The sequence below is a fragment of the Anser brachyrhynchus genome (genome assembly GCF_964034855.1).
Source record: "Anser brachyrhynchus genome assembly, chromosome: 5".
NCBI classification, from domain to species: Eukaryota; Metazoa; Chordata; class Aves; order Anseriformes; family Anatidae; genus Anser; species Anser brachyrhynchus.
In genome coordinates this window covers 6,381,595-6,408,932 of record NC_137699.1, presented here as the reverse complement: position 1 = coordinate 6,408,932, position 27,338 = coordinate 6,381,595, and the positions used below count along the sequence as shown (strand labels likewise).

The 27,338-nt window shown below is 38.7% G+C and overlaps 1 protein-coding gene and 1 long non-coding RNA gene across 9 annotated transcripts in view; one reads left to right on the top strand and one right to left on the bottom strand.

Annotated features, from left to right (window-relative positions):
• The window catches only part of SPON1 (spondin 1), a 330,516-nt gene extending 326,397 nt beyond the window's left edge, over nt 1-4,119 (top strand). For all 5 annotated transcript variants that reach the window (XM_080592283.1, XM_080592282.1, XM_080592281.1 and 2 more), the window contains one exon: nt 389-4,119. In XM_080592283.1, coding sequence (XP_080448409.1) covers nt 389-552 — 164 coding nt within the window. In that variant the 3' untranslated portion in view covers nt 553-4,119. The remainder of the gene's footprint in view (nt 1-388) is intronic.
• LOC308195236 overlaps nt 1-27,338 on the bottom strand; it is a 303,868-nt gene that overhangs the window by 54,220 nt on the left and 222,310 nt on the right. For all 4 annotated transcript variants that reach the window (XR_013951363.1, XR_013951364.1, XR_013951365.1 and 1 more), the window contains one exon: nt 7,141-7,185. This is a non-coding gene — a long non-coding RNA (uncharacterized lncRNA). The remainder of the gene's footprint in view (nt 1-7,140; nt 7,186-27,338) is intronic.

The following is a 27,338-nucleotide window of genomic DNA, read 5'->3' as shown; positions in this document are numbered from 1 at the left end:
CTTGGTAACTTGATTCAGACTGAGACTGCTCAGGGAGATGTGCTCTTTCTTTAGTAAGGGACAGTATTCAAGCACTGAGGCCTCTAATCAGTAAAACATAGTATCTTATATAGTTTACATTATCAGGATACGAGTCACTGCTAATTTATGGTTCATGCTTGTCTGACATTTAACAGTTTCTTAATTTTATTTGTTTTATAATGTAGACAGTACATATCTTTTTTAATATAATTTTCAATGTTTTTCAAATATATCTTGAATATATTTAACTGGGTTCCTTAATTGCCTGCTGTAATAAACTAGGCAATATGCTATCTTAAATTCCAAAGATGTAAGTAAGCAGACATGCATAGTGGTACACAATCAAATGATTTTTTTCTCCTCCCAGTTTGTAGGCTGAAACCATGGACTGCTTGGACAGAATGTTCTACGCTCTGTGGAGGTGGAATTCAGGAACGCTACATGATGGTAAAGAAGAGATCCAAAAGTACTCAGTTTACTAGCTGCAAAGACAAAAAGGAGCTAAGAGCATGTAATGTTCATCCTTGTTAGCAAAACAAGGCTTCCAAGTGATGCACTCTGAGCTAAATGGAAAGTCAACCTTGGTTTGGTTTTTAAAACAAAAAAAAATATATACAAAGTGTATATTAGTTTTCATTTTTGCAGTGTGGTTTGCTTTTTAGTCTTGCTGGTGCAAGAAATATATTTTATAAATATTTCCTCACAGATTAATGCTGAGAGTAAATCTTTGATACTCCAGCTAGCCCTTAATGCATAAAAATCGTAAGTCATTGTGAGTCATTTAACTGAAATACAGACATATCTGTGGACATGGAATAGCCATATAGAAATACTACTTGTAAAGACATGGGATGCATGCATATTAACATAACTAAGTTAAAGTAACATGTTTCATGTGGGAGGATTTCTCTCTTGATCTGATTTTGAAAATCCAAAGCAGTGCCTATGTGATTACACAACTATGCCAAGGAATAATTTCAGTAATGCTGGTTCAATAATATTAAAGGTGCATGTTTATCTTTTTACACTATTGGGTTAAGCTAACAGTTATAATAATTATCCTATATACTTTCGTTCACATGGATGTTGTGTTCCATGCAAAGCAGTCTTTGTTTCTTTAAAACTTAAATAATCTGTGCAGCTCAATAGTGACATCTGCCCACTACATAGTCACAGCACACAAAGAAAACATGTGACTATCATAATATATTTAGATGCCATATTCCTGTATTTGGTCGACCCACTCTTGCTCAAAATGCTTACAGAACTAATAGAAATTGGTCCAAACACAGAGAGTCACAATAGCTGTATCATGGAAAGGTTTCCACGTGAAAGACGCTAAAAAACTAGATTCGGTTTCATGATAATGTTAGTCACAAATGAAGAGAGAAAGAGGATTTCGATATAATAAAAACAGTAGAGAAAAAGTGAGACAGGTTCTCTTGCATCCCTTATAGCAAACAAATGCAAGGGAACCTCTGGAATGAAACAATCACACTCTTAGACACAAAATGAAAAATCAATGCAATAATATATTTACAGCAGTGTCATTTATGTTTTTTGTGTTTTTTACTCAGAGTTTAGGAGGATCTAAAAATTAGTAAATTTGTGAGAATTACGCATTTGTGTTTGTACCAGCCAGGATAAATGTCTTCCTTGGCCACGTAAGCGATGAACAAACTGCCTGAGATTAGAAAATAGAGCTCCTCACCACTGTAATTGCTTTTGCTATTTTACACCATCTCCTGAAGAGTTCAGCTCTTATCCCTACATGTAGACCAGTGAGATCTTGAGCTTCCCTTGGTATTGGAATATAATACTCTCCTGTATGTTTAACAATTTAACATTAATGATAAGAGATGAAGGTGACAGGTTATCTTTTTGTCCAGGAAAGGCAGCATACACCTATGTCTCTACAGAAATAATAACAATGCACTGAATATAGACTGTTGATGCTAACACTTACAACAAGCTTGAGAGAAATGAATGGAGAAAAATCTATATTTCAGTCTCTTTATACCAGCCTTAAATAATTTACTCACTTTTTTTAACACTTGGTCACAATTCTGAGAACCCAATGCCCAGGTTTTAAGCGCCCACATTTGATGTGAAACACAACGCACTGAGGCTGTTCAACTTCATCACCGCTACTCTGGGAACCTTCTCATTACCTCCCTGTATCTAGATGGGCTGGTTGCATTACACTGTAGGGCTGATCATCATCATTTCTCCACTGGACACTACAAGGGCTGCTCAGGACTTCCACAGCTGTCACATCCCACCCCCTCAAGGTATTTTTCTGCTTTTTTTTAGGCCTGGAATGAAGGTAGAGATAGGGAAATAATGGAACCACTGCAGTGTTTATCCTCTCATGCTGCTGCTAAATGAAATGGGTGCAAGCTCATAGTGAACCAAACTAGGAGAAAAACAACAAAAAAAAAAAACAGTTTCATGCTAAAACCAAACACTTTACATTTTGCACAGCTTGGCACATTTAATAATAGTAACGTAAAGGTAGTTTGCCTCCTTGTGCCTATTGAAAAATTTTACAGTTTTTTTTGTCCCTACAGCACTGCCATTACAGTGTAGCAACAAGATCACCCCAAAATAATGTATTTATGATCTTACCTTGCACATTACCCTTTTAATGACCAAAAAATTTGAACAAAATGAAATTCAGTGGAATGATATAGATACAGGAGGAGCAACCAGCTGAACATATTTCAGGTGAAGACACAGGTAGTTGCAAAGAGCTACAGCCATTAGTGCTAGGTGCCCAGCCAGGGCAGGGCTGCACACGCAGCCTAAATCCATACTTCACCTACCTTTGTGAGCTGCGCCTGCTGAGTCTGACAGAGACTGGGCCAGCTGAGGCTGATCATTAATAAAAATAATCATTGGCTATGAAATCTGTGACAGTGCTTTTTGTATGCTTGGCTTAGTGAGAGCTTGGGGTGGGGGGAGTTGAAGAAGAAAGTGGCTCTTGCATGGAAAAAAATGCTGTGAGTTTACAGACTATATGTTATCTAATCAACCCTTAACACTTGTTCATGCTACTCCTGCAGAATCATGCTAGCTATTGCAAATAATCAGTTAAAAATAACGTTATCTTCATTTTCATGTTTGTTCCAGTTCATCAAGCTGTTTTGTCTTTTAATGACTCCCTTTGCCAAAGGCTGAATAGTCCAAATATACCTGTAGGCATGTAGGAAATACGTAACATTTTTCTGAACATGCCCACAAAAATATCCACTAAAAAAAAAAAATCTGGCTTTCCTTTCACTGTGGTTCTTACCAATTTGATTCTCCATGTGCTTTTGCTCTTAGTGAGGAAGCTATTCAGTGTGATTTCCAGTCATTTCTCTTAGGCTCATTAGAGTTACGAATGTTGGATTCTTCCCACCTTGTTAATACATACAATGACAATGTAGATTGCATTTGGTCAGAAATATGTGATCATTCCTACTTAGGTTCAGCTTTTCACACTGTTTTTCTGTTGAAATGTTTTACAAGTCACTTGTCGTTATTCTAACTTGATACAAAAACTATTTAAGCTTATTACATTTTTTTAAGAAAAAGAACAAACAAACAAAAAAAGAGGTTGATTTTCTATTGAGAAAAAAAAAGCTCTGGTATACAATATGTAGAATTATTGCATTGTTACTGTAAACTTTCTAGTAGTGTAATAGCCACTGATTATCAGTCAATAAAAATGAGAACTGTTCTCTCTCTTCACTCATGAATAATACTGCTGAACTGAAAGCACAGGTATCACTCCCGTTTTGTAGACCTCGACTATCAGATTTTAGCATTGTGTGTATGTTATTTTTTTCTAACATACAAACTGTAGAAGCTTTACACATAATAAAAAAGTTAGGAGCTTAACAAATGTACAGTAGGCCTCTGTGTGTGCAGCATACAATTTAAAACATTTTTTTTTGATTGCATTTTTAGATTTCCTTCATGGTTTTTGTTTGCTGTGGAATTATGAAAAAGTTACCATGAATATTTCTTACCAAAGTCTTGTGTAGATGTTTTGTAGCTGTCTGGCTAACACATTATTATTTTGGAATAAAGACATCTTTACTATGAAATTTATACTTGTATGAGATTCTATGCAACTACTGTGATTATATACACACACACACAAAATAAAAATAAAAAAACACCAAACAGAAAAACACCATATATTAATCAATATAATGAGTCAAGCCATGCTCTTATTTGCATTTTAGTCCTCTTCAAGCCAATGGGCTATCTGGAATGAAGTGTCTTTTATTACACCTGGTCATTATTTCCACTTGGAAATTTCTTGCATTAAAGTGTTTGTTGAACAGTTTGTTGCTGTTTAGAAATCTTAGGGTAACTTGGCATCTTTACTCACATTATCTTGCATTACTCTCATACTGATTTTTTTTTTTAATAAAAGAAAAACTATTTAAAAGAACACGATACACGAATGGGAAAATTGCTGAAACTGAGCTTTTAAAAAGTCTAAGATTTTGTGACACTTCTACTGATATTTTTGATACCAGCAGGTTGTGTAGGTATGCTGCGAGAGTGAATACTTCATTAACAGTTACAGAGAAAAGTCCGGCCGTCAAGGGGAGCCACTCAGCAAAGCTGATGCTATAAATACGCAACTGTAAGTAAAAGCTAAAAATGACCAGTGTTTTCATGAAAAAAACCCTATTCTAAATCAAAAGCATAACAGGGCTGAGGTGGACATAGATGTAGTTGTTTGAAGATGACCCGTGGAGTTGCTTGCTGGTAATTGAAGGCAGAGCCTGGTCCAGTAGAACCCCATTGGAATGTGGCTGTTTGCTCTCAGTGAAAAACATGCTTGGTATCTCCAAGCAGCTGTTTCAAGGCAGGTTTGTCAGTGGATACAACAACAGCATGAGGCACACAAACTCACCTGCAAAGAGCTGCCTCTGGATTCAGCAGCTCTTCTCCAGCAACATCGGGCAACTTCAAAAGGGACAGTGCCTCTAAGCAAGCCCTCCTTTCAGTTACTCCACCATAGCATTGTTGAATTTTTTTTTAGGCAGTATTAGAAGCACAAAACCAGACTAACTCACCTTTCTGTAGTCCTGCTTCAGCTTGCTGGTGAATAGTGCAACTCCAGCAAAAATCTAACTAAGCCTTTTGTCTTCAGGTAAAACACCGACAGGACTGAGCTTGCCTAGCATGAGCAGGTGAGCAGCAGTCCAGCCTAGCAGAACAAGTCAGCTGGGCACCGTCACATCACGTATAACCAATGGACAGACAGATTTTTTCTGAAGGCCAATTTACAGTAGCCAAGTGAAGCAACCTACTGTACCTCCACTGACAAAGTGAATTTATGGAGCAGTTTAATGTTCTGGTATGTTAAACAGGAAGACATCTGGAACAGCAATCATGATCTTTTGCCCCATAAAGCTGTATCAGAGCATCTTTCACTCGAGAGGGGTCACAGAGCCCTTAAGCCAGCACCGTGGACATTAGGCCTGTTAAATGCCAGCCAGCCAAGTGAGTGCTTGGGACCTGCTTGGCAGTATGCCTACTGATAGCTTAAGATACACTTCTTTGCATGGCCAGCACATCTGAACCATAACCAGCATGACCAGAAGATGCTAGTATAGCAAGTCCTCAACGAAAGCCTGTAATGTGGCTAAATTACCCCTCCTTCTAGCAGTATCTGTCATTCTCCAGCTCACTGCTACTGAGTTTCGGGGGTGACAAGAAAACTAACAAAACCCTGAAATTATGCAGGGCTCTTTGCTAAAATCTGAAGCCCATCATTTGACCAACTATCATTTCTGTTTCTGGTATAGTTATTAATGCCAAAACATACTGACACATGACCGTGCTGCAAACTGCACCTCAAACTAATTGTGTGTGCGCACATTTGGTATACAGTATACACTCACATTTTTTTCATGTCTTTTTCTACTTAGGAAGCAGCATACTAACAACTACTGGGAAAAGTCTTTCTGAGTAAATTGGAATGTGCTTAAGAATCTTTCACAACCAAATTTCAGGCACTTAGCATTCTTTGCTCCACATGCAAACCCATTTAAGCTCTTTATTGCAATGCTTTCAAGTTTGGGACTCAGTCACTTCATGCAGTGTTGCGCAAAACAAAGCAATTACAGGCCACCTGAATGATACTGAGCTCTGTTTCCTCTGGCTGTCAAAAGACAGAACAGTTTGTGCCATAACTGATGGGCACATTAACTGCTCAGTAGGCAATGACATTTTTCACATGCAGCCTAGATAGTTCAATGCTTCTAAAATGCCAACAGTCAGAGCTCTGCAGTCTTCTCACCCTCTTCATAGAAGTCCTAGGGCACTTTGCTTACCCCACCATCAGAAATGAACTCCCAGCCATTGAGAGAGGAAAGCTCTTCCCTTCTGCTTGCTTACCACATTTGTGCAAGTGGGGAAAATGAAGCATCTCATGACTCCCAGTTTGCTTCCATTTCATTAGCAAATACTGGAGTATTCTGAAATGGCTCTTTTAAAATAAGCAGTTGATATGTTTCATAGAGAGGTCACAGTTTCCAGACACAGGGAGGTATTAGCACCACCCCTCTCACCGCACCTTTTGAACCAGCAGCAGTGTTGCAGGCACAGGCATGAGAGCAGTTCTGACTGGAGTCTCTCAGGGACTATCAGGAGTGTACAGCAACATTTGGGAAACTGCCTGCTCTCTTGGGAAGGCCAATAAAACCCCTGCATGTGCCCTGCATCGTGCCAGCGACCACCGTCATGCCCTTCACGGGCTCAGGCTCTAGGCCATCCAAACCACCCCAGACAGGAGACCTTGAGCTCAACAGCTGCAGCACAGGCAGCAGCCACAGGGAACAGTACACCTGCCTGTCAGGCTGTATTGGACGTTCTAGCTTTAGGCAAAACGGGCTGGACAGTGAATCCCCAGACACGGAGAACAGTAACACTCCTGGTGCTCATCTGTTTACACTGGAAATTACCAAAGGCCTTAAAAAAACACCTGCCCAAAGCCCAAATGCCCACTCGTTACCAGCAAACCTTCAAGTATTACCTATTATTTGGCTGCAATACTTTATTAACATAAATCAGAGGTTAAAAACAACAAAATGGAAAATTTTTACTTACAGAATCCTTAAGTCTACTTGAGCAGCGAGGGAACCAAACCAGTGTCTAGAAAAGAAAAGAAGGAGTCCACTTTAGAGCTTGAAAGTGGTCTTCATCATGAGTTCAAAATGCATAAAATGTTACAAATGGGAGAATATAATTTTTACACCATTGACATTAAAAGGTACAGCTAGAGCAAGATGTACAAACACAAGAACAGTAAGTACTTCCAAGTGCAAACAGGCAACAACACAATTTAGAAAGGCTGAAACATTTACATACTATCTCAGAAGTCTCCATTAAAGGAAGAGATGAGCATTTGTCATACAGTATACTTGCAAATATAGTGCTGGTTTACTTTTCTATAATGTTTTCAAATTCTAATTTATAGCTATCTGAAATGTCAGATATTATCATAAATACTTTTGAATGGATTATTCCTGAAGGGCACAGAAGTGTACAGTAAGTAATATTGATATCTTTGCATATAAATATACAGGCTTGTAATGTCTGTACATGAACACACCAGAGAAATAAAACTACAGCCCACCAGATGGCACTGGAAGCCAACATAGCTATGTGGTTAAAAAAAATAACCCAACTAAGCAGCAGAGTGTGTATGCCCAATGCCACTGACTGCAAGGACCTGTGCAGTGTGTAAGTGGGCATTTTCCTCTTTGCAGCTGGCACTGAGAGCCTACCATGGCTTAAAAAGCACTTGTAAAGCATTGTCTTTGTGAAAAGCCACCCAAGGACAATAACTGTACGAAGGGCAATGATTAAGAAATAGTAAAGCATCATTAACAAAAGTCAAAGCACTCGTTAACATTTAACATGCCACCTGTCCAACAGCTGACTTTCAAAAGATTAAAACGAAAGAAAATCAGTAACTTGAGTTTTGTACCAGTTTTAAAAGTCATGTCCAAAGCATCCAGCTTCATGTTGGCAAGCCAGTCACCCCTGACCTCCTGTAAGCCCACCCTGCAGTGCACACCAGGCCACGATTTCCATCAGATACCTCCTAGCTGACAGTACCCGGGGCAGACCAAGCACAGCACCGCACCCAGCAGACTTTTCGAGCTCAGGGTGGCTGCTCCTGCTGTGAAGCCAGCTAAGCAAGCCCCCAACGCTGCTGCCACACAGACAATGCAGGGGCAGCAAGGAGAGCGATGGGCACAGTGCACATGCATCAGGATGCAGAGAAACTGCTTTGCTCTGGGAACCCTTGATCCTCCTGTGCTGCGTACCGCAGCTCAGCAGATTGCTTAGTAACACATGATGCTGCTCGGTGCACAGCCCCCAGACCTTAACACGCTCAAGCTGCTTTCCAGGCACACGTATGAATGCAGGGATGGCTCTCAGTTTTCCTTTTTTGTTCAAAATCAGATCTCATACAGTGGTATTCTAAAAGCGATTAATGATAGAAAAACATCTCAAAGAGTTTGGGATCAATGAGTTTCAAGAACAACAGGGCCTAGTTTCAAAATGCTTCATGTCTTTCTTGGCAAAAAGAAGTAAAAACATTAGCTTATACCACTGACAGGGCATTATACATGAGGTCTTTTGGCTCAGAATCAGAAAAAACAAATATGCAAAACTAATTTGGGGGATTAAAGAGAATTTAAAAAACTTACTGTACAAGTAATGATTTAGGAACATTTTCACTGCATTTTAAATATTTTAAATGTTTTGTTTAATTTCAAATGAGCTAACTTTTTAAAAACATCTTTTTCTTTCTCCGTTTTCACATTAATGAACATCCTACAATTAAAACAGTTTTATGGGTCAAGAAAACAGTAACCTTGTTAATTTTGATACAATTTGGAAAACAAAAAACGTGTTTTAGCGTGATTCACCCTAGCAAAGCAAAATGCTTCAAACTCTTAAGCAAAAAAGATACATTATGAAATTTTGTTGAGATTTTTTTTTGAAAATCAAAATTTCAATTATCAATAGGAATGTTACTAACACATATTATTGCAAGTAACATATACCAAAGTAACTCTCATTTAGAATAGGAATCTCCTAATTAAGGTGTGAATTTTACATTTTCAAATAGAATACACAAACAATACCATCTACAACATTAACTACTAACAACTTTATTTTATGACCTATAAAAAACTTATTTACTCATTTTGAGATTTAAAATGGAAAACAGAACTGCCAGCCAACTTAATATTCCTTTAAAATACTAAATTCCTCACCATGGTTTCTCCTTTCAGTTTCTACTCAGACCACTAAGCCAATATTTTTGGCACGCACTGGCTTCCACCAGAGCATCTTACGTGGAACAGTTCAAGAGTGGAAAAGTTGTTGATGGAGGGATTCAGGAACGGTGCTGTACTGCCACGCAGTTTTCTCTTACCAGAAGTCTAACATGGCACATGGGGAACACACATTTATCCTTTTTTGTATTGCTAGAAGCTGAAGCATAGCCTTTGTTCTAAAGCAGCATAAAATGTGCCTGAAGCCTATCTTCTACTGGCACAATATGTTAAATATATAAACAATTAATATTTTGCTTTCTTGAAATTCTGTTTGCTCCCAGATGCATTTTTTAGAGCTCTTCATTTCTGTGGTAACTGAAACCAGACCAGCTTCTCTAAGGACACCTCAGTCATTGCTGTCCTGCTGCAGTGATCTTTTAAGTTTTCCATTCATAACTAAAATAAAAATTACATGAAAACAAAACAAGCAACAACAAGAAAAACAGATGACAGTACAGAACATATCTCTAATTGAAAGAGACATTGTTTATTTTTGTCTCTTATTAGTTCCTGGGAAAATAATTTCTATTAATTCCTTTGGTTCCTTCAGTTAACTCCTGGATGCTAACCCCAGATTTCAGAGAGAGTTATTTGCGATGAGACCATATGCAAAGCCTCACGAGGATGTCCGTGTCAGGTCACAGCAGAGGTGTTAATGAGCTGGCTAGTTTTGAACCTCTGCTGTTCCAAAGAGACAGAAAATCAAAGTTTTTCAGAGATGTTGTGTTCCTACTTGCTGCTGAGTAGCCCAAACAGGGCTGGGCTTGCTGGTGCCACTGCTGTGGTTGATTATTTTAATTATTCTCCTCTAGAGAAGGGAAATAATTAAAAACACTATGGGAAAGACCTTTAAAACAGTAATAGTCCTGTAACGGTATCACATGCATTCATGAAAGCAGAGCCATGTATAATCTGTGCTCATAGGTCAGAAGCATAGGTCTTTCTTCATGAGAAGGACGTTTGGGATCAGGCCCCAGCCCCAAACCATCGATATGTCTTTATCAGAACGAGTAAGAACTGGTGACACCGAAAGCAGCATCTGACCCTTCCCTCCAGCTACCTTGGCCCTAACAAGGCAGCACACACAGCAACAGCTCATCGACAGAGGAGAGCAGGAGTTGAGGTGTAGGGGCAGCCCACATCATCCCCCTGCCAACACCCGCACCCCGAGCAGCATCCTCAGCTTCTGGGAGCCGAGCAGCTGCACTGCAGCACTCAACGCTCTTCCATCAGCGAGCCTCAGAAGCACCCTGGCACATCCCGAGGCAATTTCACCCACCACCCTTCCAGATCAGGAGAAGCGCAGAAAGAAACCCCGTAACCTCTGGATCCCAACCAGGCTGGAGCGCCCGTCTCAGGCTCCTCCACAGTGTCTGCAGGCGGCAGCACGAGAGCAGTTTTCAAACAGAGACCATGTTCTTCCCAAATCCAGACACGAACTGTACGAGGCAGCAGGGCGATGAGCAGGAGCAAGCAGAGGTGCCCGTGAATCAGCAGAGTGCTTTTGACTTTAGGAGAGCTACGAGGCTTCAGCTGCTGTGACATGCTTTCAGGCTTACCAGCACCATCCAGACCTGCCAAGCGCCGGCAGGCAGCAGCAAAGGGGTCAGTCAGTGCCCGGGCAAGGCGGTGGGATGCTGCAACCCTGCGGGGCTTTAGGAAGTCACTTTGGTTCTTTCTTCAAGCCCCCACTGAAAATGGGCCCAACTCAGAACAGACACCTTTGTGTTCTCTGGAGATTTCTCTTTTAATAAAGGCAGTATTTCGGAGCAAATCATTCTGGCATCGTTGGAAAAAGAACTTTGTTAAAATCATCACGTTGTAAAACTAAGGCTTTAGATCCATGGCCCACAGAGCATACCTGCAACAATTTAGGCATCTGATCCTAGAAATAAGAGCAGGGAACTAACTGCTCAGTCCCAGAGTTTTAAATTGCTCCTTTGGGCCTTTTGCCTTCCCTGATCCCACTCCTGCTGGCTTGGAGCGATTATGTTAAAGTAACCGGGTACTTGGTGAGATGGTTACAGAAAAACTAGAACAAAGCATAAACAATCAGCTGTGTAAACTTTGCTCAAGAAACAACAAAATCTGTCCTCTCTTCGCTTCCCTCAAATCCTCAAAGACAAGCATTTTATAAAAGCGAGAACTATGTTGCTATGACAACTGTAAATAGCACCATCTTCTCCCTCACGTTTTCCTTTTAAAAATCTAGTTTTTAATTGTATATTTTGTCTTAATCTAAAATTTTCCATGTCAAGTTTCTGATTTAACACATCTGCTAAATTTGTTTGGATATTTCAGTGAATTACAGTGAAGAGAACATACACTGTTTTGTCCACGTTTAACATCCACAGCCTTCCATGCATTGCAGCAGGGACTTATAATTGAGCAGGGAGGGTTTCATTGTTAGAGAGAAGCACACCCACCTTTCTGCCTTTGTGAAGATCTGCATCTGGACAAACTAGACAGCTTTATAATGAACCTTAGCATACAACAGTGGGCTGCAATTGCTCTGTTGAGCCTCACTGGGGACCCCCATCCTCATGTGCACCTGAGGGCCTGCTGGCCTGCGAGGTGCCTGCACACACAGCCCTGGCCCTGGCTCCGAGCAGGCTGCTGCTGCTCCGGTACCTTGGAGCTGCCTTGTGGTGACAGACTTACCTGGTGACCTACGCTCAGGGCTGATGGCTGTCACCATCACCAGACCTGCTTAGCCCTTCTTGCCTGGGCAGCAATGTTGTAACTCAGAAGACGTTATGCCCTGAGCACACATTGACTATGGAGCAGCACAACTGTGAAAGATGCAAAGCTGCAGGAGGGCTTGAGACAACATAGACCAGACAGGTCAGCAGAGAAATATCACGCCGCTGCATAGCTAACACCTGGTGTGCCCCGTACATTCATCTACCTCAAACTACAGAGCTTTGATGCCCCAAAACCCACATGCCTTCTGAGCAAACAGACAGGAGACCAAAAGCTGGGCTACAGAGCAGAAATCACATTGTGGGCCCAACTCTCTAAGCCCTTGTGCCTCATTTGTAAGAAGAATTGAGAATTTCTTCTCCAATTTTTCACTTCTTAAGATTGGGGGCCACGTTCAATCAGGCATTGTTTTATAACATGTTGCTTAGTGTAATGAGTTTTTACACCTTCCTCATTCAGTAGGGTAACTCTTCCGTGTAACAGAAATAACATCTGAGAACCTTATCTGTGCAGAAATGTTTTCCCTGACAATGTGAATTGATCATCCTTCCTTCCGAAAAGAGGGTTAAGGTTGTGCATGTTTTGAATCCTATTAGTAAATCACATTACACAAACCAACATCCCTATTTGCTACAGTGAAATTGCAAATTAACCCCCTTTAAAAGTAGGTCAGCTCACATCACCTATGAGAGCAGTACTGTGTGATCAATCTTAATATCATTATCAAGTAATCTGTAGAAAACTGTTTGGCAGACAATGCACTTTGACTCCATGCCCAGGGCTTCTGCTTTGTGATTAATGATTATGCTGTTTCCTATTTGTCCCCTGGTAAGTTACAACTGTCCGCCACTTAAGCAGACTTCATCTGAAATTCATGGAAGCATTAAAAATCACCAAAAGGGAAAGAAGAGCAAAGGAAGAAAAATGTTTGCAGTATTCAAGGGAAAAGTTGCTAGAAGTTCACATTTCAGACTCGCTCTTTGATAACCATATGCTTTCAGAGTGCTTCTGATTTAATGTTTTATGATTATATACAATACTATTTACTCTATTTACTTTTAAGACTCTGAACACAAGCTTACTGTTAAGGATTCTTCCCATTGTGTTATTATCGAATGTGGTAGAATAGAGTCAGGCATCTACAGGTCAGACTAAATCAGGCTGCAGCCTTACAGGCTGGTGAACCTGCATAACGCGTGGTTAGTGGATGTGTGCGTGATGTTATTTACTGAAACTATATTTTTGTCCTATTGTATTTTCTCAAAAGATTGACTGAATCACTGACTGATTTACTGCTGTATATGAACTCTCTCTTTTCGCTTTTGGGTGCTTCCACTGTTGTGATTCCTCTAGACATCAAAGCCAGCAGAATGCTCTTAGCTACTCAAGATCTATGTCTGCCCTCCAAGAGGGACTTATACGTAGCATAGACTTCGTTTTGGAAGAAATACAACTGTTAAGGTCCTTAAAGATCAACATAATTAGATTAGATGGTTGATAATTAAATGAGATGCTGAGATGGTTCCCTCAGGTTGTTGTTTGATACCATGAAACGCTGGGTAACAAAAAAGGCTTAAAGGCCTAAAAACGGTGCTGTCAAATGTAGCTTGCATGTTAACAAACAGCCGTAGCTGTTTGATTCATCTACTCCAGCACCTGTAACAACAATAGCTTTTCAACAATGCAAGGACAGGGACATGAAGAATTTTGCTTAGCATTTTAAATTCTGAATCATTATAATGTTATGCACAGCTGCATTTTATTTTGTTTGTTTTTCCTGACAGATAATATTTCCTGTTAGTTTTCTCCAAACAGCTTACTGGCAAAAGACGGTGCCACACATTGGCAATTTAAAACTACGACTAGCTCAGCCAGGCAGTGAGATAAAAAATAAACGAAACAAAAAAAATAAAGAGAAATAATTCTGAAGAGCATTTCTTGTAGCTTCTTTTCTCTTTTGGAAACTCATCAGTACTCTCTTGCATTCTTTGATTTTAATCCATAGAGAAATATTAATTGATCTGGGAGCCCCGGATCTGAGCGGCTGCAAGAAAGTCAGCAGAAATTGTATAACGATGCAACACTCACATGGCTAATACAAAACTCTCCAACAAATTCATAACCTTTCATGTCTGCAAGTTACACTATTCCTGCAGCCAAGAGGTGACTGAAATGATGTAACTGAATTTCCCAACTTTGTTGATGTTAACTGAGGACAGCTGGCAAAATTGCAGCAAAAAAAAACCCAGAGATGTCTCCACCCCTATTTAACAAGACTCAATTTCAGTGCCTCATTTCACCAGAAGAAACTTCCCAGTAGCAAAGACTGTATGCATTCTGATTTTACATTAAGCTATGTGAGGGTTTTTTCTTTCTTCCAAATCCACATCACAGAACACAAACGTTTTTTGAGGAAATACAAGTGCGGTGTGTCAAGTTCTCCTCGCAGCCTTGAATGGACATCGCCCTGTACGTACTAGAAAAGGCAGTCTCTAAATGCACAGTTACCTTCACCTGCCAGAGGGCCAACCCTGCAAATATTATTCATGAGCATTAAATAGGAAAGCTTACAGAAATACAATCCCTGCCCCTTTCTGTGGCATTAAGAGGCTCTTCTCATCAGAACAGATTAAGTTTGCTTGTAGAATGGTGAGAAAGATGCTGAATTGTGCTACCATAAGCAAAAAAACAGTGTGTCCAACGAGGGGAAAACACAGATGAGGCATGGCTGCCCATCCTACTCTCCTCCGGGCAGGGGCTACGTCAGGCCAGATGGAGGCAGACGTTTCCGTGGAGGTGCTTAGCAAATGGTCTTTTGCCTGAGAGTGAGCCTTCCTCCTCTCTGCCCTCTGTCCATGCCCCTGCAGCCACGTACTGAGCCCAGGATTTGAACCATCTGTGCTGGATCTCCACAGTAATAATCTTATGTTTTAGTTGGCCATAAAGTTGGAAAGAAACAATAAAAGGGATAAAATATAATGAAAGCCAAGGAAGTGACAAAATAAATTAAAGAGTTGGAGAAAATAGAGGAAATGCATAATAAATATAATCATTAACATCCTCCATGTGCCAGTAATTTAACAGGCAAAAACAAAGATGACTCAGATATTTTCAAAAGTTTTTAAAAGCAGAGTTGTTATTCGCAAATCTGACTATTTTTCTAGAGATTATTTATTATTTTTTTTAAAGTTTGGTACATATTTCATACAGTGATGGTTTTATTTTGCAGGCAAACAAAATCAAAAGGTGCCAAGACTTGCTGATCTCACAGAGATCTGACAGTTTCAAAGGCAACAATATAGCTTCCTATGATCTGCTTCTATACTGTAGTTAGTTTTAGTGGCTATGAAAAAGAAACAGGGAAAAAATGAGGTCTGATTCAAGTGTTATTTTAAACATTGCTCCTTATTTACTGCTAAAATACTGCTAATATGCATCTGGAAATCCCTTCAACAAACAAGTGCATGGAGGACATGAATGCGATTATATTCTATGTAAATATAAGAAGGGTTAGTTTAGTTCTCTTACTGTCCCAAGGGGCTTTCATTTTTGTAGGCATTATTAATGTTACCTGTCTTTATTAGGCTGATTATTTTTTGTATCAGCTGAAAAACAGCCTTATGAAGCTTAGCATTAGCTCTATGTTTCTACGGCAAGCAGATTCACGGGAAATTCTTCAGATCATTAAGCATTATACTTATTAATAAGTATTTGTTGAATTATCACCCGTTTTTTTCTGCGTGAGATCCAGACCCAACTGCATCTATACAGTATTTTCTCATTATAATACCAGTGCTCTTAGGAATGATGAATGCTTTGAAATGATAAGTTTAGATGGCTGTCCAGCTCAGAAGTGTTCATTTTTAGGATGTGCTGAACAATGCCTTTTGTATGCATGTAAGTATGTAGGCCACTCACTGTAAAAAGTCATGGTCATATAAGCCATGAAGAGTGGGCCCATCCAGTGATGTGATCAGAGGGGAAAGGGCTTTAAAGAAGGAGAGAATTATAATGGACTCTTGAAATGCAACATGGGTTTAATTGGAAAGATTAAGTGCCTTAAAAACTTTTGCTTTCCACAATTCTGCTTCTCTAGAAAAAGAGTAGGCAGAAGGGAGACTTGTTTTCACAGAACAGTATCAGTAAGGGAACAATATAATCCTAAAAAAGATAGCTCAGAGTTCTCAGAGCTGTCTGCAATAAAAGGGTGTCATCTGGTGTGGTAGGTAAAATATTTTTCTGATGTCTTAAAACCTAGATAAAGTCTGGTTCTATACACATGACTTGTGGCATATTCACATATTCAGGCAGAACTGTGTCCATCTACTTAGCTTTCCATTGTCCACAGCAAAATTGTCTACTGTTACAAAGAATTTTACTATTGCTGCAAAGGCAGGGAAAGAGAAGGAAGGGATTATGCTAAAGAGAATATAGCAAGCTGTACAGATTTTTACTTTCACGTCATTAAACAAATATATCAAAACCACTGGAAAATAACAAAAACTGAATCACAACTTCTTTATACACATTCTGGTTCTGTTTCTCCTGTAAGAGTGGTCCTTCCTGTTGCATTCACTATTGTACTCCACAGGTAATTTTAATCTACGACTGCATTAATAGATTTCAGACAGTCAAATCTATAGGACCTATATACAGCCTCTGATGAAGTACGTATCTCCATAACATAACCTATACTTTCATACGTTTTGTTCAGTCTGCTATTAAAGTAATCAAACATTACACTACAACAGGTAATCGCTCCCTTTAATAATCTTCATCCATCACCACGCATACAGGGTTTGTGTGCCACCGCTACGCATGCTGTGCTCAACTGTGGGCACATTCATCCTGCCCTCCTATGCAGCTCACAGTTATCCTCTGTTGCCATTAGTCAACATTTTATATTTATCTCTGACGGGATACACAGATGCTGGCAGCGCTAGACTGACACACTGACTTGCCAGATTTGGTACAAAAATAATTGCAGAAGTTTCACATTTGCTAAATCCAAAAAGTAGGTTTTTAGTTTTCAACAAGTGCTCAAGTACTCTGCCACATTTTCCCAGCTGTTCAAAGGAAGACGTATTTTCTCTCTAACTGTAATGGCTCTTACAGAGCAACAGAAAACCATACTTGTAAGATTATTTTAATATTTTCAAGCGCACAGTAATTCTCACATTCTGCTCATTTCCCTATTTTCCAGTGCAATTTGATCTTGGTAAGTGGTTCATATAATGGTAGCTTCAGCTTAACCCTTCTGAGTGCATCTGTCATTCTGTCAGGATCATAAGTAACAATGCCCTCTAAAAAAATAAATAACACACTTGACTGAAATATTCATGTTATGTACATATTTCCCACTCAAATAGCTTCACCTAATAATGAAAGCCTTTAGTACATGAAAATGATAAGATTAAACATGATGCCTTTCAACGTACTTGTTCCCTTCCATCTCAGAAGAGCAGTATTAGCTAAAGCCAAAAGGATCGCTAATGCCTCATCTGCTAAACAATTGCATTAAATTTTCCATCACTAGTAGAAATAAGGTGAAATTTCAAACAATCAGGGATTTTATGTGCTCTTATTACTACTGAGATGCAGTAAATCCATGTTTATTCAGTCTAACATAAATTAGATGATCTATATGTTAAAATATCTCCCAGGGTATAACTAGCTGCACAGGAGGTTGGACACATGAAGAACAAATTAGCCTTCCATCATTGCTGTTTGTCATGTTGTGAAATGCTGAGTACCTGAGAAATACTGACCAATAAAATACTTATAATTGCATAATTGAAGATAATTTCAGAAGAACAGGCCCATATCACTGAATCTCAAGCCCTAGAAGATGCTTTGCAGTCTTTTACAGACATGGGTTTCAGAAGACTGCAAAAAAAGCTTTTGTAGACCCAAGCAACCTAGCGTATAGCTCTCCTGCCAAAATGGGAAAGAGGAAATGGAAGTCACTTTCTACTGTGGTACAAGCATCCATAATTCTGCCATCTCCTAAATTTTTGGAGGTTGGTTGGCTTTGAAAACATATGCTGTAATGTTCTTTAAAAATGATTCAGGAGGTACTAGCTGATGGCTTTGAAGATAGATAGTGTTAAATATTGTGCCTTCTATAGAAAACATAGGAACTAGGAATAAATGCAGCTGTTTCCAATATTTTAAAATCACCATATGCTATGCATGTATCAGAAGTACAGTTTTATTTGACTGTGAAGATATGTCATCCCTCAACTCATAAAACAGTAAGAAACAATGCACTCTGAAAAAAAAAGTTGGAAATCCAACTGTCCATTTTTCATATGCATACATATATATTTGCCTTATGATGACCAAAGGCAAGTTTACATATAACATAGTTTTTGAGAACCAGGAAAGACAGATAATACTCCGTGGTCCCTTGGAACACACATTCAGCCCTTTTACGCAGTTTATTCTTATGGTGCTTCATGTGCAGACAGGGGCTGAAGGAAGAGCTCTGGCTTCTCACAAAGAAAGTTATCTGACAAGGAAACCTGATGCATTCACAGCAACTATCTGATCAGAGGAGAGAAAAAGTATCATATCCCCTAGTTATAATTCCCTGCATGGCCAAAGGCTGTTAAAATACTCTTAAATCGTTGCCTCAGGGCTTGTTTTTTGTTGTTTTGTTGTTTTTGTTTTAGATCAAACATACAAAGTTGTTTCTGCTATCAGTCTGAGGTACACAAAGTTTTCATGATCCCCATACAAGATTTTCATACTGAATATTTAAGTGCAATAAATAGCATTCATATTAGTTATTACAGCAAATCCTGCTCTAATGAAGGTGCACAACACTTCAAAGGATCTAGCAAAGAAAGTTTCCGTCAAGTGGATTTTTATAAGGAATGTAAATACCACCCCCAGAACAAATTGTGGTTTCATTCTAATGAGTGATCTTAGCAGCAGGATTTAAATGACATGTATCAATCAGACCGCCTTCAAGGAAAGCATCCACATCTTCAGCAGCACGCTGACTGAGGCAACCCTTTTTCCACCCACCCTTAGACAAAAAGCTCACTGATTTGAAATGCACTGTGGATACACATCAGAGTATTAACAACCACTGAAAAGTTTTTAAAAGGGCAACCTATATATGTATATATATATATATATATATATTAAGCAGAGATTAGCAGTCAACACTTCTGTAGTTTTCTAAGTATCTCAGTACAGCTTACAAAAACTGTTGGGGTTTTGTTTGTTGCTTTGTTTTCTCCTGAAACAATAGAGTAAGGAAGTAAGAAAATCTAGTTAGCTGAAAATACGTGGGCAGATAGTGATAAGACAAGGGGCAATGGTTTAAATCTAAAAGAGGAGAGATTTAGATTAGATGTTATGAGAAAATTCTTCATTCAGAGGGCAGTGGGAACTGGCACAGGTTGCCCAGAGAAGCTGTGAGTGCCCCATCCCTGGAGATGTTCAAAGGCCAGGCTGGATGGGGCCCTGGGCAGCCTGGGCTGCTGGGAGGTGTCCCTGCGCATGGCAGGAGGTTGGGATTGGATGGGCTTTAGGGTCACTTCCAATACAAGCTATTCCGTGATTTTATGATACACAGAATGAAATCATATTTTTAACAAGTGGGTTCAAGGAAAAGAGAACAGCAAGAAAAGTGCTATTCATTTGCCCACAAAATTAATTTTTGAAACCCTTAATATGGAGAGAAAAAAACACTCTTGAAAAGTAGCGTTCACTATGGTTTCTGGGCTGATTTTTAAGCTGCTGGCTGAAGGTCAGCATTGTGCTTGACACCCTAGCACCCAGAGCTCCAACCAAAAGGCATTACTTGTACAGCTTGAAGGAATCAGAATTGTTACTTTTATGCAACAAATGTGTAATCATAATATTTCAAGAATTTTTCAGAAAATTATGTTTGACATAATTCTTCTCTGTTTATTATGTGTCTAGGAGCACTCTCCTCATACACACCATCTGGTATAATTAATTTAAGAATTAAATTCTGCCCTCAGTATGGACATATTGTTACTCTCTGTAGAACAGAGATGATGTTTGAAATTAAAAAGTGTGGGCTAGTACAGTAGTTGTGCAACTTCTTTTATTTGTGCCTTTCAATCACAAGGATTAAAGAACTTTTTGTGAGATGCTCTTTAGCTGCTTATATCCCTGACAAAACAGGTGAGTAGGACATTTATTGCCTTCAGATCCCATGTTCTGTGAAAAGAACCTGTATCAGGGGTACTATACCCTAAACACAACACCTCTGACACAAGGATGAACCTCCCAACACACGTAGCTCATTCAAGCCCATTGTACATGTTCGTGATTCTACATCAGGGAATATGGATCGCACAAAGCTCTTCCACTCACCAGTATTTTGCCTCTTGTTGCTGGAAGTTCAGAGCTCTCAGACCCACAGTCACCCCCCTGAGCCCCAGGCACCAGAAGTTACCTACCTCAGAAGTCACAGGCTGTCAGATCTGTCAGCCAGGAAAGACAGGCCCCCCAGGGCACGATTTCTGCTCACGTCCCTCCTGTTCCAGGGCACAGAGCTTTGCAAAAGGCACCCAAGCTAGCTTCTCTCATTAATGTATGTAAAGTTAGCTGGGATAAATCCAGGCCCCTGTCTTGAGATAACAGGTGTGGAACGGACTTGCACCACATCAGTTATTTCATGTTCTGAATCCCCAGCTGTAGCTGAAGCTGCAGGGGGAAGAAAAGTCATCAGCCGAAGGTGCCCTTTTGCACAAGTGTTTGCCTGCCTGTATCCCTTCCCAGCTCGTCACTGAATCTCCTTTTTGCTCTTCTTACATTTAACCCGTTCTTGCCTTTGGCCATTTTCTGCTTTATTCTATTAGACATCCTTTCTCATTCCCTATGGGTTCTGTATCAAGCTGGATTCTGCTCAAGGGTAAAAGCACCCCAAAAAGATCAGAACATTAGAGAGCAAATCAGGACAGTCTTTGTTCTTCTGTTTTTCGAGATGTCTGGTATGTTTTCATGTGCCAGATTTAGCTACATATAGGATAATGTATTGTTAGATATGTTTATTATAGTGCAGCATTGAAACCTGTTTCCTACATGAACATCCCTGCCACTTGTTCATTCTTCCTGCTTTGTTTCATACCCTGCACTCCCTCTAGGTGGAGGAAGGAAACTTTTTTTTTTTTTTTTTCCACTTGAGGAAGTATAGATTACCAACTGCACAGTGTCACCCACTATGTTTTGACAGATATTTAAGATAGCTGAATTTTGCTCAACCAAAATTTCATTGTAATTCAAACTTTCGTATGATAGAGAATGCTGTACAAACAGAAGACTACTGTGTTAGTCTTCAGCGCAGGGCAATTTGCACATTTTAAACACTAAAATATTTTGTGGAGGGGGAAGAGCTTTCCTCTGCATGATCAGAGCTCCACAGCAATTGTTGAACCTATACCAACGAAGCACAGAGCCACTGAAATACTTAATTATACCTTCAGAGTACTGCTCAAATACCAGTATTTACCTCTGAGACTACAACTAAATTGCATGTTTCTGGTCTAGCAGAGAGAGCTTTCCAGAGTCAATATTCATATTGCTGGGGGGATATGCATCTAGTCTCTACGTAATCTCTATATAATTTTATATTATTATTATTTATAATACAATATAGTGGGTAAATAACAGCAGCTCCATATTCAAGTGGTGTTAATCAGAAGCTGATTTCACAGAGCAGTGATTCATAAATCAGCCTCCTTAAAATGAACACAACAGCTTCCCATCATATTAATCAGACCAAGACCTGCAAAGTATGTGAAAAGTACTCCCTGAAAATTGTCCCTAGGTTAAAAACATGCCTGTGGGCTTAGCACCAAGTTGTTCCTTTGCTCCAGTTCATATTCATCATTTTTACTGAATAAAATATGATCCCCCTAACAAGATCAGGAGTTTTTTACTTTAGGCACTGCATAAACCTATAGCTGGAAGGAAATTGCACTCCTCCAAAAGCTTAGTATGTAAATCAACAAGCTAGAAAAAGAACTGGAGGGAAGAACAGAGCAATGAAATATGCACAAATGTACGGATTTAAAGGACATTAACAGCTTTAAATAGACTTCTTAACTCTTAATGAGAAATATTTTTCTGTAGCTTTAGTAACATTAAAAAAAAATTGTAAGGATTTTTCATTAAAGAAAAGTTTGAACTTGAATGAATGCACTGATCTGAAATATTTCATGAGGAACATCAAGGTAGCAATCTACAGAAGTATTTATAATATTGTAAAGCCAGACAGATTTATTAAAATTTTAAACATATTCTGGCATTCACCCTGAAAAACACTTCAGCAGCTGCACAGACATGGTTTTGGCAAACATGTTGCATGCCCTGGACAACCAGACGGAAGCTCGAGGAGGCACATAGGTAGATACGTGGTTTCTTGGCAGGTCAGAATGGAAAATAATCCCATTTAAGCTATGTACAGATCAAAAATATTTTTGTTTTTGATAGTTTTTCTTTTGTGACTTTGTTATTGTTATTGGTTTTGTTTTGTTTTTGGATGAGGTGACCAGTCTCTGAGGACTCAGATTTTTGTGAACATTAGCGAAAGCAAGCTCACACCCCAGCTAATGAAGATAAAAGATAAACCACACTTTTCTCACTTTGCTGATATGGGACCCGAGGGACAAAAATATTAGGGTTATTACCCCACAAAAAAAATAATTCCTGTGTATTGACCTATAAAGTGCCTTTTGACTGTTACCAGAACAGTCTGATGAGTGATGCTGTGCATACACATATGGGTTTATGAAGGTGGGACCTCCTCAAATTAGAACGCAAGAACAGCACGTAGAAGGGAAAACCTGCTTTCAGTACTGTTCTCAAAAATCCACTGTTGCATTTAGTAAAAACTGTGCTTCATCACGGATCTGCCTCCTAATCCTGTGACTCACTCTGATGTTGGTATTGTATTTATAATATTGGTTTTCTCCAATTAAACATGCAATATTTCAATAACATTGCAACTTTTTTTTTAAGATGGGTAGAAAATTAAGGCCAGTCTGCTTGAAATGTAAAGGAAGATAAGCATCCATTATAGTGATTTTAAGTAATGGGAATTATTAATTTGGCAATACAGTTGCTCAGTGGTGATGACACTAATAATCAGGTGATTATAATAAAACAAATACTTGTATCTCAGTTGTGGGAGTGATAAATAAAACAGCTCTGCAGTGAGAAAATAAAACTATGTTTCTACTTTCCTCAAATTTCTGTTATAGCCAGTCTATAGACTAAATTTCTGTGGCAATTTCTTCTATTGTATCTGTACCATATGTGCCTGTGTTCTCTTACTATTACTGTTAAAATAATGATATAAAAAGGGCAGATGAGAAATACAGCTGGCAAATGTGATGCTAATATAAATGGTATATGGAAAGCAAAAGTATCTTATTCTCTTGAAAATACTAGTTTCCAAATTAAACTAGTTATGGTCTGTCACTGCTTTGCCTTAGAAGAATAAAAATACACAGTAGACAAATCTCCTTGATTATCACAGTTTGCAAAAACATGCACACACTTAATTTAAAGACTAGTAGTACTTCAGCAGTATTATTCTCAGTATTTTAAGGTATGAGAGAGATTTTTTGTTTCAGGTTTAGAGTCTCAGAGCATAATCCTCCTACTGGCAGGGCATTCTTTTGCTAACATATAAGTGCAAATACACACATGCATGCGCTATATAGCGTAATGGGCTGAATGTGTGACTGCAGTGTCTAGGTATTACAGCACTACTAGTATTAAATCAAAACATCTACCCATTAATGAAACCCACTCACTCTGATCTAAGCTTTATCCCTTTTATAACCCAAATGAAAAGGACCGTGAACAAAAGAGTATTATCACTCTGGGAATTTAGGAAAAGATCTACCTGTACATGCCATGGTACTCAAACCATTGTTGTTTTTTTTTGGAGTTCATAAATCTGTGGTGCACAGATAATTGGAATGGACTTGACATTAATGGCTTTGAATGACCTACTAATTTGCATGCTATTTTCCTGATACCAGTTCTTAAAAACTGTTACTATTTTTTGTTAATACAGATGTACATATAATACAGATTTATAAATATATTTGTAAATATGTTTATATAAATGACTAGTATTGCAGAGTCCTTTGGTTTCATTCAGACCTAGAGTGAATCCTGCCTACTTCATTTCCCTGTATCAAGATTTACTTTATGAACGGAGTGCTCATGCCTGTGATTCTGATACTCATATCCATAAATTAATGATCTTGCCAAACACACAGAAAAACCCTCATTTATTTCTCTCCTAAATGGGTGACTATGGGTGACCTCTGATTCCTGTTTTGGTATCTTTGTTCAGCTTTTTAGGTGCTTAGTCTGTTTTGGAGACTGTTCTTTTCTTCTTAGACGTGACAAAAACATAGAAAACCCCAGAACTTCAATACACATTCCAACTATACCAGATGGTCTAATAAAATAAATTACCTATCCCTATTGTCCTCCCTGTGCTTGGGTCCTTATACAATAGCTACAACAGAAACGTATACTCAGTTCAGATATTCCAGTTTTCTACTCTATAGAAGTAGTAAAGTAACGGGGAATACACTTCTAAATTCTGGTTTATCTACCAAGCAAGGGTTTTGGGGGGATGATTGATTGTTTATGGAACAGTAAAGTACAGATTAAAGTTGAAATCAAAGAAATCAGAAAATGCAGTTTTTCTCACATATAGCAAGATATAAAATAAAACCCAGATCCAAGAAGCTGAAAGAGCAGGTGCTCTGAACAAAAGGCAATGACCAGATGTGGAAGACTCATGAAGAAAGAAGATGGAGCTTGCCAGGCATGGGTATGGTTTCACAGCTCCCACCTTAACACCTCGGACACATTGAAATGTTACAGGGACTCTAAGGAATTGTTCGCTGGGCACAAAATTTCATTTTTCAGTAGCAGACCAGCAGATCATTATTTAAGTTCATTATATCATTTCACTGATTTATGCCAGGCACCATGAGGACACAGTATAATTAAAAAATGGGAGATCCCTATGGAAATCTGAAATAAGACTTCATTTGTCAATGAGAACATTAGATCATTTAATGGCTGTCAAAAAGATTCTATTAAAAAATATGTATATAGTTACAAAAATAATAATCTTAGACTAAGATTTGGAATGAAACTAAATGTAAAAAGTAAATCTATTTATTGTCATAATGAATAGAGTCCATTAGTTAATTTCTACATACCATATCATGTACAGGCATGGGGGGTACCCAATACTCCAGTGGAATGTCACTGAGCCACAAATAATTTGTTTATCCACTTAAGAATAAAGAAATAAGAAATAAGAATATTCTTTTGTTAAGAATAAAACAAAACAATACTTTTCACCAAAAAAAAAAAAAAGCAGCAGATGAAGATCACTATTGACCATTCTTTTCTTGCAGAAAAGGGAAATATCAACCTCATTTTACAAATCGTAAATCTTAGGGAAAAACTCTTCTTAACCAACAAGGAGAACTCATGAAGTCTTTACTCTTAATTGAGCCAAAGCCCACTGAGGGAATGGGAGAAAGAGGAAATCTCTCTGATAAAATATCAATTCTGCTGCAAAGTAGCAGCCATTTGAGGGGTAATTACTTTTTCTTATGAATAAATTGAGCATAAATGGCCTTGCCATTGAATAGCTCAGCAGAAATGAGCCTTCTGTACATATAAAAAAGGGTTTGGAGCATAACTCCAGAGTTCTGGAGAATGATAAATGAACTGGTTCCTGCAGGCTGGAACAAGCAGAGGGAAACATATATGCTGACTGATCACTAAGGAAATGGAAGCTAAATTCTGATCGCTTCAGACAATTTTCTGAAAGGTTTCAGCAAAGGTTATACACGATTTCAAACATAAAATGTAAACAGGACAAGAACTGGCATTATTGCTGGCATTTCCAGCATTTACTAATTTGACTGCCTAAATACTAAAAAATGTCTGCGTAATTTTGCTATTTAAATCCAACAATAGAAGGTGCATTGACATTTTAGGTCAGACAATTTGCTTTTAGTTCAGAAATAAGATTTCTTCAAATTCTGGTAAGAGAACTGTGGGGAAAAAAACTGCATAAAGAGCAGATGACTTGTGATTTTGCTTTCTGTTCAAGCATGGCTTTTTCATATTCCACCAAGGAAAAAGAGAAGATAATGGTCAGAGCACACAGCAGTGACGGGATGCTTAGGCTCGTTTCTTTTTTTTTGGACCTTCTGCAGGTCACCATGTTAGCATAGCTCCTTCCCATTTGAGATCTGGGAGGACTTACATTGAACACCCTAGCATAATGGAACCCTTGGAATGATAACTCAAAAAAAAATTAGAAAAAAAATCCACATTACTGAAAGATGATAGCTCACAGTACAGGAAAACGTAACTAAACTAAAATCTCCTTGATAAGGGAGAAATAAAAGGAATATTCTACTCATTTGTTAAAAGATTCAAACAATTACTTGCATAGCATGAGAAAATCTTTGTAAAGCTGGCAGATCAGCCCTGACAGCCATCTGGAGCTTAGGGTCTTTCCAGCATATTTTTAAAAGGCCATTTATATGATTTTCTTTGATCTATGTGGATTGTCAGTCTTTTTATGAAACCTTTTGGAAATTTCACTGATAATTGGAAAATTAATAGATTCAACATAAAAGTTGATTAAGAACAGCCAACTTGATTTCAAGAATGAAGACAATACGTACTTGACTGTTTTTCCAGAATTGGTACAATCTTTTGGGAATAATTTGTACAGAGTATCACCTGGACCCAGGGAATTCTGTTAGGTTCAGACAATGAAATTTCCTCTTAATGAGCCCATGAGGGACTGGTGCTGTAAAGCACCTCAGAGACCGGCCATCTGGAGAAATATTTGCTACCTTTTTGCTGCCTGTATTTTGCTTCATTTCATTTTGGAGGAGTTCTTCATTTTTTCCCTGATCATCTCCCCTTACCATAAATTGGTTCAGACAGGGAAATCTGTTTCAGTTGTGCACCAAAGGAACACCTATGTCTTAACGGGGACATAAGGATCTGGCCCAAGGAATGGTCCAAACCACTGTAACATCATCCAACAACCCTCAGAGTAAGGATGAGCTGCCAGAAGCAGGCTCTCAAACTATTAAAAAATCCTGCAACACCTTTAAGTGCCTCTTGTTCTATATAAAAGGCAATGTTCTTGAAGAGTCAGGACAAAACTTGCAGTTCAGGAGAAGC